The following is a 13,380-nucleotide window of genomic DNA, read 5'->3' as shown; positions in this document are numbered from 1 at the left end:
GAGGTAACTCAGACCCAAAGGGGCATGCATGGTATGTACTCATGTATAAGTGGATATTAGCCACAAAATATAGGATACCCATGTTACAATCCACAGACTCAAAGAAGCAAAACAAGAAGGAAGGCACAAGGGAGGATGCTTGAATCTCACTTAGAAGGGGGAATAAAATAGTCATAGGAGTCAGATGGAGGGGGGAGGGACCAGAGTGGGAGAGGACATGATAAGAGGAATGGGGCAGGGAGGATCAAGGTGTAGGGAGAGCCAGGGAAAGACAGCCCAGAAAGTGAACAGAAATCAATGGCTGACTTAGGGGGTGGGGGAAGGCAGGGATTTGATGTGCCAGGGTTGGGTGATACCTCGGGGGGGGGGGCTCCTCCCTTATGTGAAGGAGGAACTGAGAAAACGGGGGGCTTAAATTGGTATATAAGTATATAAAGTAAGTAAATTAATGGAAAAATATGAAAGAGAAGATAGGAGTCAAGTTTAATACAAATGAGGAAGGATTGAAGTTGTCACACATGTTAATAAAAATATCTACAGCTATGGGTCAAAGGTTCAGTATTTATCAAATATTAATCAAAGCATTTTAGTAAATGAATATTACAGCAAGATTTGACTGCAAGTTCCTTCTGAGGCACAGAGAAAATTATATTCTACTTGAGGGTGGAGGTCATGATGTAGGAACCATATAAAGTTTACATAATATTATTTTATTATTGAAAATAGATTCTTCTCTCATATATCCTGACTACAGTTCCCCACTTCCACTCTTCCCCCCAGATCCACTACTCTTCCATTCCCTTTCAGAAAAATGCAGATCTCCAAGACAAAACAAGCAGGACAAAACAAGATACAGTAACACTAGGCACATTCCTTCATATGAAACCAGGTTGTGCACAGCAACCCAATAGGAGGGAAAGAGTTCCAAGAGCAGGCTAAAGAGTTAGTGACAGCCTCACTCTCAATATCAGGAGGCCCATAAAAACACCAAGCTACTAATATGCAGAGAAAATACTTTAAAAATATTCTCTGATATGGCTGTCTCCTGAGAGGCTCTGCCAGAACCTGACAAATACAAAGGAGGATGCTTACAGTCAACCATTGGACTGAGCACAGGGTCCCTGATGAAGGAGTTGGGGAAAGGACTGAAGGAGATGAGGGGGTTTGCAGCCTCACGGGGGGAGCAACAGTGTTAATGGGCCAGATCCCCAGAAGCTCCTGAAGACTGGACCACCAGTCAAGGAGTACACATGGCGGGACCCATGGCTCTGGCCGCATATGTAGCAGAGGATGGTCTTGTTGAATGGACATCAATGGGAGGAGCAGCCCTTGGGCCTGTTGGGGTTTGATGCTCCAGTGTAGGGGAATGCCATGGAGGGGAAGGGAGGAGTGGGTGGGTGGAGAAGCACCCTCATAGAGGCAGGGGGAGGGAGGATGAGATAGGGCATTTCTGGAGAGGAGATCTGGAAAATGGATAATGGATAACATTTGAAATGTAAATAAATATCCAATAAAAATGTCTGTCTGTCTGTATATCTATCTATCTGTCTGTCTATCTATCTATCTATCTATCAATCATCTATCCCTCTCCCTCCTTTTTCCTCCTTTCCTCTCTCTCTCTCTCTCTCTCTCTCTCTCTCTCTCTCTCTCTCTCTCTCTCTTTCTCTCTCTCTCTGTGTGTATGCATATGTGCATGTGAGTGCGGTGACCCTATAAGAGGCATGATGATCATCTACCCTGGCACCAGAGTTACAGAACTTAGCTCCAGTTTAGAGGATTCTTAACCTCTCAACAAAAAGTGATTGGAGCCTTAATGAGGAAACTACATTAATCACATAAAAATTGTTCTGTTCCTTTACCCTTTCCTTCTTGATGTCTGCAACATCGTGGCTATTTGCAAAAAATGGGGGGAAGCAATATGTTAATGTAAGAATAGAATGACAGGAAACCCCATGGTTAAAAGTATTTGCATTTATTCTGGAGTACTGGAGTTTGGGTATCAGAACAAACATTGATGAAGCTATTGGACACAGACTTTCTCTGTATAACGTATGAATTTCTGAAGTTCAAAAACTTCCACATGAAGTCGATTTGGCAACCAGACACATGAAATCATCAAATGTGAGGTATCCAATAGACTTGGCTATGTGCTCCTCCAAGGTATAAACAACTAGTCTCTATTTAGTTGAGTACCGGGTATCAAAGGATAGCAACATGATACTTTTCTGATGTATCTTCTTTGCAGCTTTCTCAAAATGAAAACCCCATGCATTTTTTTTAGGAAATTATGAGCATACATCATTTTATATCAAATACCCAGATGCAGTAGTCAGAAATACAAAGCTGTGAATGAAAATTCTCTTTCTTGAATAATATTGAGAGCACACAGAAGTGCATAAGTGAATCGTACATTTGGCCACAGGCACGAGTTCTGCTGCTGTTACATGTTACTGCTCACATGACAGGGTTTCAGCATTTTCTGCACAGTTGTCAGTCTCCAAATGACAACTGGGACTGTATTTCAGAGAAAACAGGTCATTCTCGGAAGCCCCATTGCTGCTGTCTGTATGGTTATCCCCATGATTACCTTCACATTAGGCTGTTTTCTAAGGATGCTTTCAGCACTCCACATGGGTTTGTACTGAGAGCTAAGATTTATTACAGAGATGTGACAATATGTGACAGGATCATGTCAGAGAAAGATAGGCAGAATGTGGATGAACTCATCAGCAGGCATCTTGCTTTTCCTTCCTGAGCATGCAGGGTCACACAGAATGAAATCTTCCCCTGGCAACAAAAGTGCATCAACCTGCAAGTGATGGTTTTGTACAGTGAAATCTTTTGATTTTCTGAGTTTAGAAGTGTTTATTGAGGCTGATCACATTGATACTCACTATCTGTCATTCCAAATAGACAGAAAACAAACAGATGCTCAATTTAAACTATGCTGTGTATAGTCTGGACATTGCAAATCACTTCTATGAATTAGGAAAGGAGAAGAGAACACTCAAAGTAGAAGTTCCCAGATGTCAGCCAAGGTCATGTATAATCAGAACAAGTGTGTTATATAACCTACATTTATAATTGAAGGGGAAATATCATAGTTCAACTAAAGGACAGTTAAAATAAGTATTATTTTTCTCATTTCATTTTACCCAATCTCCAACTCTATCTTCTATTTAGCATTTTCTTACTATGGAGGTGCACTGACTATTGATTCAGAACCTATGAAAGTTAATAGCTATTTTTCTCAGTATGATAGTTTATAAATCTAATTATTCTAACCATATCCAGTTTGTGTGTGTGTGTGTGTGTGTGTGTGTGTGTGTGTGTGTGTGCAAGTAGCCACAGAAACAGGAAGATTGTCAGATCTCCTGAAGTTGGAGTTAAAAAGGAGGTTTTAAATCATGGATATTTGTTCTGATACCCAAACTCCAGTACTCCAGAATAAATGCAAATACTTTTAACCATGGGGTTTCCTGTCATTCTATTCTTACATTAACATATTGCTTCCCCCCATTTTTTGCAAATAGCCACGATGTTGCAGACATCAAGAAGGAAAGGGTAAAGGAACAGAACAATTTTTATGTGATTAATGTAGTTTCCTCATTAAGGCTCCAATCACTTTTTGTTGAGAGGACAAAACCAAAAAAAAAAAAGGTAACTTCTAATATCCATCATCAACTCATTGTTTGTGCATGTTCTGCCTTTATAAAGTCCACTTTGTTTTATTCATGTGCCGAATCACTTCATTTAGCACTATAGAGGATCATTTATATAGTGCAAATGGAAGAGTTTTGATCTTCTTAATTTTTATCTTCTTAATTTTGATCTTAATTTTTTGAGATTGGACTTTATTCTGTGGCTCAGACTGACATAGAAGTCACTGTGTTGTCCAGAGTGGCCTTAAATCTGTCATTTCTAGCAGCCTCCCAAGTTTTAGGATTATAAGTATAAGTCACCATTCCATGGATAGACTCTCCTTAAGTTATAACACTAAATAACATTCTAGTATGTGTTTCCACACTCTGTTGACTCATTGTCAAACAAAGGTACCTTGCTTTGTGCCATAGGTAGCTAAGCTTTATAATTATACTTGGTATTTTGTATGTCAGAGCAACTCAAAAAAAAAAAAAAATGGAACCAACATCAGGTAGAGGTACATTATTGAAGCTTTAGAAGTATTATTCAAAGGGGTATTATTTGTTTGTTTCTTTTTAGCAATATGCTTTTGTAAAATCATATATCTGGTGATCATAAGCCAAGGGTTTTCTGCCCTGATATGCATATTTTTACATGAGTCAAAATAGACAATATAAACTAATAGGGTAGATGGTGCTTAGGACTGGCCACCTGGCTGTCTTTTCCTATATTGTCTAGTGTATGCTGATACTGCAGCAAAACCCCTAGTTATTTTCTAGTTGATTCAGGAACACTGGCCTGACTCCTGGCATTGTCTGCTATGGGCTAGTTCAATTTTACCACAGAACTGTGCTAAACCAAAAGGAGGTCCAGGCTTCATGGAGAGAATGGAATCTTCCAACTGTTGTTACCAGTTAAAGACTCTGCTTGGTAGCATCAAACCCACAAAGCATTATAGATGTTGGAAAGTCTGTTGGACTCTGAATTTTTCACTCAGTAAAACATCTGCTTTCCTAACTTACTATTCCTGCTGAAAGCTGAGGTTTCAGGCAAGGAGTATGACTCCTCTGCTGAAATATAGTTACACTGGAATGTTATTTGGTGAAACTTTCTTTTGTTTCTCTTCCATGCAGTCCTTCCAAATGTAAAGATAAGGTGGGAAAAAAACTAAGAAAAAACTTAAGAAAAACTGTTAAGTTGGAAATATTGAATAGGTCATTGATTTTATAATAAGAAAACAGAAAAAGATAGCTCAGAGAAAGGAGCAGGTCATTAATGACTTTTAAACTAATTCTGAAAGCTTTTCCCTCTGCTAGAAGGACAAACACCAAGCTACTTTTGCAAGCTGCGATCCATACGAATGAACCATATGAATGCATTTTATGTGTATTCTGTAATCATCATGTCATTTTCTCAGTCTTCGAAGGTGGTCAGGTCATCTGCAACTTATTGGCCAGAGATGAGAGGGATCAGGTAAAGAAAGAATCAGAAGGAAACAAGGATATAAGGCATTGGCCACCTTAGAACTTTAAATTAAAGTTGATGAGCTTCACGTCAGTTGCTAACTGTGCCTCTTAAAGTGTTTGGGATCAATGTTACAGGTTGTTCCCATCATGTTATGTAATCCTGGAAAGGAGTCAAAGGGGTAGAATACACAAAAGAGAGTGAACACAGTCCATTTGGATTCTGTTAGTTGAAGGGCCTGCTTAAAAGGTGGGCTCTTGGCTAATAGCTCAGAACTTTGATTTAGGAAGGATTCTCACTCCTTTCTAACTCCTAAGGGTGACTTGGTGCCTAAATAATTTTGGCAAATAAGTTGATTCACACTGACCATTTTTCCATCTCTATGTTTGGAATTTTTATGTACGCTATGTAGAGGAAGCCTGTGTAGCTAACCACAATAAAAAAATTTAAAATAACTCCCTTTCTGAATCATTTAGGGTTTTTCTGGGAAAAAAAAACGTTAATTATTGCAGATATGCTGATGAGTTTTCATTGCTGGGAGAAGAATGTATACTGCGTGAAGCTTCCTGGGAGTCTGCATATGTTCCTTTATCCTTATAACCAAGCTACATATTTCATTATTATCATTTTAATAATCTTTATCCCTGAAAATAACCATGTGCTGGACTACACGAGGTATTGTATCACTTTAGAAATATAGGGATGTTGAAATTACAATTACACTAACAGCTGCTTTAAAATTAAGCCAGATAGTTCACCTACTACCAATTTCTTATCTAATGTGTTGATAATAAGTACATGCATTGTATACCACATGTAAAATACTATTGTATTTAAATGTTAAAATTGTTCTTGGGGAAAATTGATTTTCTCTGAAATTCTAAGTATTTCATTTGCCACATTGCTCTGAGGAGCTGACCCTGATAAGTTGCCAGTAAGATTCACCAAGCTGCTAAGGAGATCTGGACACAGTGGTATGCATCCATAATCCTAGCTCTTGGAAGGGTAAGCAGGAATAATTTTATGAGTTGGAGGTCAACCTGGGCTACATACTGAATTCAGGCTAGCCTTAGCTACAGAGTAACACCATGGCTGGATTCAAAAAGACCCCATGAAATTAATTATTACATTGGACTTGAGCAACTGATTACTACTAAATAGGCAATGTGTTTCTTCTAAGTGAATAAACCTGGGCAGCTTTGAATTTTATCTCACAATAATAAGGAAGAAAACTTTCTATGGATTGCATTTAAAGGGGCTGCAGGAGACAACTCGCATGTCAGGATTGTTTAATACAACAGTTTCCTAAACAGTGTACCTAAAAGGTGAGACATAGCTAAGGTTTTATGATCATATTGAACTTTCTGAAATGATAATGCCCCCTGACAGTATGTGGATTTAGGACAGAACTTTAGTTCAAATCCATAATTGTATACAGAAAAATTCCAAATTCAAACTCTGGAAATATTGTTTTCTACTCTCAGAAGATAGATTGCCTTTTGAGTTCCAGGAAGGACCAAAGACAATCTTTTATACAGTTAATGGAAGTAGTGAAGCCAGGCAAAACAACTTTTCATTGCCAGTGACATACTGTATCATTAAATCCCATGAAGTTACTTATGACTATTACTTCAGATATGTTAGTTAGACCTGAAAGTTTTTGAAGCTGTAAACCCCAATAAAACTCTTCAGTCAATTTAATGGTTAGTACCTTAAATTTTATTAAAAGTTAACATTATAAATTTTATTTGGCAAGGTTAATGGGAAGAGATGTTATTTTTGTGAACTTAGCTTGTTAGCATAGTAGCACACTCTTAAAGATATATGGAAATAGTTATTTGTTAGCAAATGCTTTTCTTCATAAGGAACCAGTATGGAGCAGAGGGGTTTTTACATTGTCTGTAACTAAAGTATTTCTTCAATTGAATACAAATATACTATGCATGTAAAAATACAGAAAAGTTAGTTTTCACAAATTTTAGCACTCTTCTGCCTACAGCTACCACTTTCTCCATCTATAATAAAATGCACTTGAGTGGCTATATGCCTTCACAGCTTTGCACAGAGCTACCACTTTCTCCATCTATAGTAAAATGCACTTGAGTGGCTATATGCCTTCACAGCTTTGCACAGAGCATTTCCAGCATCATATCATCCATGCTGACTGCACCAATGATGGGTCTGAAAAAGAGCTCAGTGACGACATCGGTACTGATGAATCTCAGCAGGAAAAGGGCACTATTCAGTTCAGCGGATCTGATCTGGTACTCTCTCTGCATCATCCTGATGTGCTCAGTGAGGATCTGCTGAGTTCTCCACTGAAGACCCTCGATGTATTTCACGCACTGCAGGCCAGGCAGATCTGAAAGTAGAAAAGTCTCCTTATTTTAAACAACTCACCACAGGATTTTTATGTGTTTAGACCACACTCAATTTTTTTGGTCCCTTCTCAATTAAAAAGCACTCTAGCTTATTGATTAAAAGTGTTTTCTGGGGCTAAGAATAGTATGAACTGAAATCAGTTCTAAGTTTTCAGAAGCAACACTTCTAAGGATGAAAGAACATGTATTAATTTCTATTGGATATTCCGTTGGTGTGTGCACATACACTGCACACACTATAGTGTGCCCATACACTGGCACACTTAGTTTCATGTCAATAGAATATAACTGATGCATCACAGCTCCAGGTCATGGTCTGTGAAAATATAAAGAAATTGATATATTTCAAGAGAAATGTACCTGTGATAATTATACCATTTGATAAGTTTTGCCAGATTACAATTACAGTGTGATTCTTTCCCACAATTACACGAACTGTCCAATCATTAGACTGTAAACTTTGCAGCCACAAACTGAGACTCATGTGTTTAGTATTATTGAACTGCAGGCTGATATTACTCTAGAGGTCCACAGTGACTTCAATGCTAAGGATTAATTACTATGTTGCTCACTGTACCATGATTTCCAAATTGTAGGGAGTTCTAAAACTTATGATTCTAATGAATGTTCCAAAGAGTTCTTTTGAAGAAAAATACTGGCAGAACAGTCCTTTCTTTCTTGCTTGCTTGCTTGCTTGCTTGCTTTCTCTTTTTTCTCTTTCTTTCTTTTTTTTTTAAAAAGCATACTCTTAATAGCATTCAAAGTTTAAAAGGCAAACAAAAACATCACAGAGTGAAAGATGACTCAAAAGCAACTTTGAAACAGATTTGGTTTAAATGATGTTATAAATTTTCTTCTTTTACAAAATTCAAAGTGTTTTTAAAATCATGTTTAAAGATAATAATGGTGAAAAACAATGGTGATAGAAAATAAAAATTCCTACTGTAAGCAAATATCAACTTATTAAAGAAAACAAAATAAAACAACACTTCTTATCTTGATTATAATTCTGATTAAGACAGCATTAGCATCTTCTACTCTATATCCTGATAATCAAGTTTGGATATCTGTTTCATTGTGTGTTTCGATAGTCTCTCTAGGTCTACATAGAGATGGTGCTTTTTAAAAGCTGTCTTTTGGGAGGTATACATTACTTTTCACACCACAGCCCCTGGCCCTTAAGGTACCTATTTTTCCCACATCATTAAAAATAATTAAGATACAAACAAAGAGGTTTTCCTTGGCATTCCCATTCATACTGTTTTGGTTGTTCCTCATTTCCAACTCCTCCTCACATCGCCCTGCCCTTCCCCCCTACTTGTACCCTTCTACCCACACAAAATGTCCCTTCAATGTAAAGGCACAAAAGAGAAAAGGACTTCACAGTTTATATCTCCCCTTACCTTTTATTATGCCCTTATGTTAAAAACTCATTTACATGTTTATATATAATTTAATACTCTGAGTATTCTTGTCATATATAAGGCTTTAAACACAAAGACAAAAGGATGCAAAACAGTAATCAGGAAAGAGAGGTCATGTGTTTTGCAGACCTTGCATTCATTGTACACACATGTTGGGTGCATTACTATTTAAAAGCATGCAATTTGGTGGGATAAACTCATATTGAGAGAGAACTCTGGAAAAGAATAGAGGAAGAATAAGAGGGAGGGAGAGACGAGGAGAGACGTTGGGGGCGGGGGACAAAGGATGTGAAACAGGGTCAAGGCAAGAGGCAAACTACTGGAAATACAAACTTCTGAAAGCTGAGACCTTGGTCTTGACTTTGACACTCAAGAGAGCAGGATTAATAGCGTTGGCTGGAAGAGAAACTGTTTCTCAGATGACCTTAAAAATCACCTGAGCCACTTGTCTATGCAGACTTGCAGAATCTGTGGCTGGGCTGAGTTAATGACTCCTGAGGGGAGGAGACTGGGAAAACACACACTCCACCCCCCCACCCCCCACCCCCGCAGCACCCGACAGGAGCTCTTTTTATTGGCAAACTTGGAAAATAGGGATGTAAGAAGAACTGTGTGAAATGAGCAAAAACTTTTAAAAAGTTATGTCACTGGATTTAAAGGACAGCCAAAGAGGGAAGAGTCAGCCATGTCTCAGGAAGGCAGAAACTTGAATAGCAGCAGATAATAGAGAGCCAAGTAAAACGCTTACTAGTCACACACCACCACCACCACCACCTCCACCACCACCACCACCACCACCACCACCTCCACCACCACCACCACCACCACCACCACCACCATCACCATCACCACCTCCACCACCACCAATCTAGTGCCAAGTTTCAGGCAGAAGCTCACCCACTTGACCACTTGATGGGGTATTCCAGATGTGTGCATCAGCTTTGCAGAGTCAGTCACAAGTCACGTGGGCTCCGAAACACCTATAGCCACTGAAAACTCATTAATGCCTGTGTATAGAGGTGGTGCTTTTCTGACCTGAAGAGACAGTGCACAAGATCGTCATGCTTACCTGGGTTAAAGAGCACGGTCCCCTTCAGATAGGCGTACTCCTTGGTATCAATGTTCAGACTCCAGCACTTGAAAAAGAAACTCTTGATGGCCTGGACCGCTGCGGCTGAGAGCATGTACCCAGCCTCCGCGGACACCATCTGTGGCTGCTCTGTGGCCTGGGGATCTGCAGGCTCCGGGCCCTCGGTCTCCTGCCGCCTGGTGGTGAGCATCTCCTGTGTCGTGTTAGGCTCCGAGATCTCCATCATCTCGAAGTGCAGGTGATCTTGGGCCAACTCAAGCATGAGTAGGGGCGCCCAACAGCTCCGCACCAGCACCAGCTGCTGATCTAGGGGCAGAATCTGGAAGCACGGCAAGTACTTGACAAAGCGCAGGGTCTTCAACAGGCCAGCCGACGCTGCCTCGCACACCACCTGTGGATCTTTGAGTGCGACCGGACGCTGCACACCAGATGAGGCGTCCCACCAGGGGGCCCTCGGCTGCTCTTGCGGAGCTGCTGGTGTTTGATCTGCGCTCACGGGCGTGCCAGAGGCAACGCTGCCCTGCTGGGTCTGCTCTTCACCGCACACATAGCTGCGGTACAGGAACGCCATGGACTGTGTGCTGTGCAGCCCCTCCGGGCCACCCACACTCTGGGTACAGTAGGACAGCTGCCACCACTCGCCTCCGCGATGTGCCTCGGGTGCTTCCCGAGACACGTGCGTTTGCTGGGCACTAGTGAGCAAGCTGTATAAGATGCTGCCCTGCCTCGGGTGCTCTTCTCCGCAGAAGCAGCAGCGGTACAGGAGCGAGGGGGTCTGGCCAGCCGGCAGCCCCTCTCTACCCACCAGGGGCTCTGCACTGCCGCAGGCGCAGCCCCAGCAAGGAGCTCCGAATCGTGCCCTGGGCGCCTGAGTCGCCACTCTTGGCTGCCTGGCATTGGTGAGCATAGAATAAAGGATGCCACCCTGGCGCGGGTGGTTCTCTCCACAAAAGCAGCAGCGGTACAGGAGGGACATGGCTTGCCCGCCGGGCAGTCCCTCCCCACCCAGAACAGGCTGGGCACCGCAAGCGCAACCCCAGCACTGAGCCCCCAAGCGCACCTCTCGCTCTTCCTGAGAAGTGTGCTTCTGCTTCGCGCTCATCAGTAGATTGTAGAGGATGCTTCCCTGCCACGGGTGGTCCTCACCCGCCATGGCCCGAGGCTCTTGCAGTCCCGTTCTGCCCAGTGGCCGCCGCTTGGGACTTATTTATACTGAACGCTCACGCAAGCGCGTCCGCCTCCTCCTCTTGGACAAGGGCGCAGAGGGGGACGCGCCGCCGTTGTGCTTGAGTGTGTGCGGCCATGACCTCAGAAGTTCAAAGGGGCAAACACTCCCTAAAAGCTGGGAATCCCAGGGCAGCTTCTCAGCACAGGAACTCGGTTACCACCCTTCTTCACTGTACCCTTCCCGCCCCTACCTGGGGAAAAGGAAAACGGTGAGCCTCCCGCAGAGAGTTAGGTCTTTATCCCAACTGTTGCCATTGGACTCGGACCTCTAACTTTATTGGAGAAAGAAATGCTTAAGCGGCAAAATAGTCCATTTCTATGACAGCTTTATAAACTTCTATAGAATGATCACGATGTTTATAACTTGAGTTTTGTATAATGTTTGGGAGGTGAGTTCTCATGTTATAAGATGTTGAAAAGTGTAGACCCCAAACCAGTAACGTCAGAATTACACTGGAGGCAGAAATAAATGCCTTCTTTCCAATGCTAGCCAAGCTGAGTGTGAGTTTTGTGTAATTCAACCCCAGGCTACACATATGCACCTTACATTTGAAAAATCATTGGTGGAAGCAGGTAATAATAAATCTTCAGTTTAATTCGGTTACCCGCTGTGTCCTAGGTGCTAGATCAAGGAGCTGGGGGCTGCAAACAGTGTGTTCTTGTAGCTGACTCCTGGGAACAGACTAATCACAAGACTGTTACTGTGAGAACTTCTCATACTCTTGTAGAAGCAGGATACTGATAACTGTCCCTGTTCCCAATCATCATAAAATACAAGAATCACAAAGCCTAAATGCTGGCATTTTTTTTCAAGGAGCCTCCCACTTTTAGTCTCACACAAACAAGAGACTGGGGGCTCTCTCTATTTAACTATGTGACTTGTGTACGATTAGCCAATTCTTACACCCACTAGGCCCATAACTTTAAGAGTTCAGGGACGGGGATCAGAACACACTAATTGATATGGGCTAGCATGCTCGCTTTCTTTCTTTCTCTCCCTCTCTCCCTCTCTCTTCCATTCTCCTTCTCCCGCTTTTCTCTTCCCTTTTCAATTCTATAGAAGCTACTGAAATGTAAGAATATTAAGGACATCCTCAATTTACTATTTTTTATTTTTTGATAATTTTATATATACATCCCAATAGTGTCCCTCCTACTCCTATGGGTTTTTGAAAAGTTATTTATTGATTGATATTTTGTTTAATGGAGGTCTTGTTTGGGTAGCCACAACTGGTATGTGTTCAAGATTGCAATGGTTGTGTCATGTCCAGAAGACAAGAGTTTCATACCATTCTTCCCTCACCTTCCCTTTGCCATCTCTTATATAATGCACCCTAGGTCTTGATATAGATGCTCCCTGTAGGGCAGAGTACTCATCAGTTAATTTGTATTCTGCCTGTACTGGCCTTTATGGCACAGAGGTTTAATTCCTTATGGTGGTACCAGATGGATTCCATTTAAATTCTGCTTCTGTTATTTTGTAGTTCTATGGCCTTGGGAAACATATTTTTTATTGTGGCTAAAATTTACAAATGTAGTCATTTATGGCAACACAAGTAATATAAATTTATTATATGACAGTTTGAGAAGCCAGAAATCTGAAGTCAGTTTTACTGGACTAAAATCAAAGTACCATTCATGTCAGGGATTTTTAAGGAAATGTCTATTTCCTTGCCTCTTCTAGCTTCTAGAAACTACCTGCATTCCTTTGGCTCTTGGACACATTAGTCCAAGCTCTGTTTCCATCTCCTTCTCTGATTTTTTATGCATTTGTGAATATGTTAGATCCACCTAGATAGTCCAGAATGATATCAGCGTCTCAAAATTTCAAATCTAATAACATCAGCAAAACCTTTTTTGCTCCATAAATAAATGCACAGTTTCTTAGGACTAGGACCTGCACATCTGTGAGGACACATTCTTCAACCATTGGAAAGTTATTTAATGCATCTATTCCTCAGCATTTTTTTTTTGGTATGGAAAAAGTGAACAGAAGTATCTGGGATATAGTTCTTAAACACACGTTAATTTGTTTAAAATAGAAGATTATTAAATGTAGTAAGTTTTGTTTTTAGGACAAGGGATCAATTGAGGACCAAGAAGTAATACTGAAAAGCACTATAATAAAGCTATCTCTCTAGCTGAAACTCAC

General features: G+C 41.0%; 1 protein-coding gene across 1 annotated transcript; it reads right to left on the bottom strand.

Moving 5' to 3' along the window:
- Window positions 1–6,813: 6,813 nt before the first annotated feature.
- On the bottom strand, window positions 6,814–11,204 carry Nr0b1 (nuclear receptor subfamily 0 group B member 1). The gene is made up of 2 exons (XM_034486287.2): window positions 9,981–11,204; window positions 6,814–7,468 (listed from the first exon to the last, which is right to left on the bottom strand). The coding sequence occupies exons 1-2, from the start codon at window positions 11,152–11,154 to the stop codon at window positions 7,224–7,226; spliced, it is 1,419 nt and encodes a 472-aa protein (XP_034342178.1). The 5' UTR covers window positions 11,155–11,204; the 3' UTR covers window positions 6,814–7,223.
- Between the last annotated feature and the right edge of the window lie 2,176 nt (window positions 11,205–13,380).

The sequence above is a fragment of the Arvicanthis niloticus genome, chromosome X (assembly GCF_011762505.2).
Source record: "Arvicanthis niloticus isolate mArvNil1 chromosome X, mArvNil1.pat.X, whole genome shotgun sequence".
Lineage (NCBI taxonomy): Eukaryota > Metazoa > Chordata > Mammalia > Rodentia > Muridae > Arvicanthis > Arvicanthis niloticus.
This window is presented reverse-complemented; position numbering and strand designations above follow the sequence as displayed.

Coding starts and splice junctions, on each gene's coding strand:
- Nr0b1 (XM_034486287.2), bottom strand. CDS start 11,154: ATGGCGGGTGAGGACCACCCGTGGCAGGGAAGCATCCTCTACAATCTA. Junction 7,469..9,980: donor GACCGTGCTCTTTAACCCAG/GTAAGCATGACG, acceptor TTCTACTTTCAG/ATCTGCCTGGCCTGCAGTGC.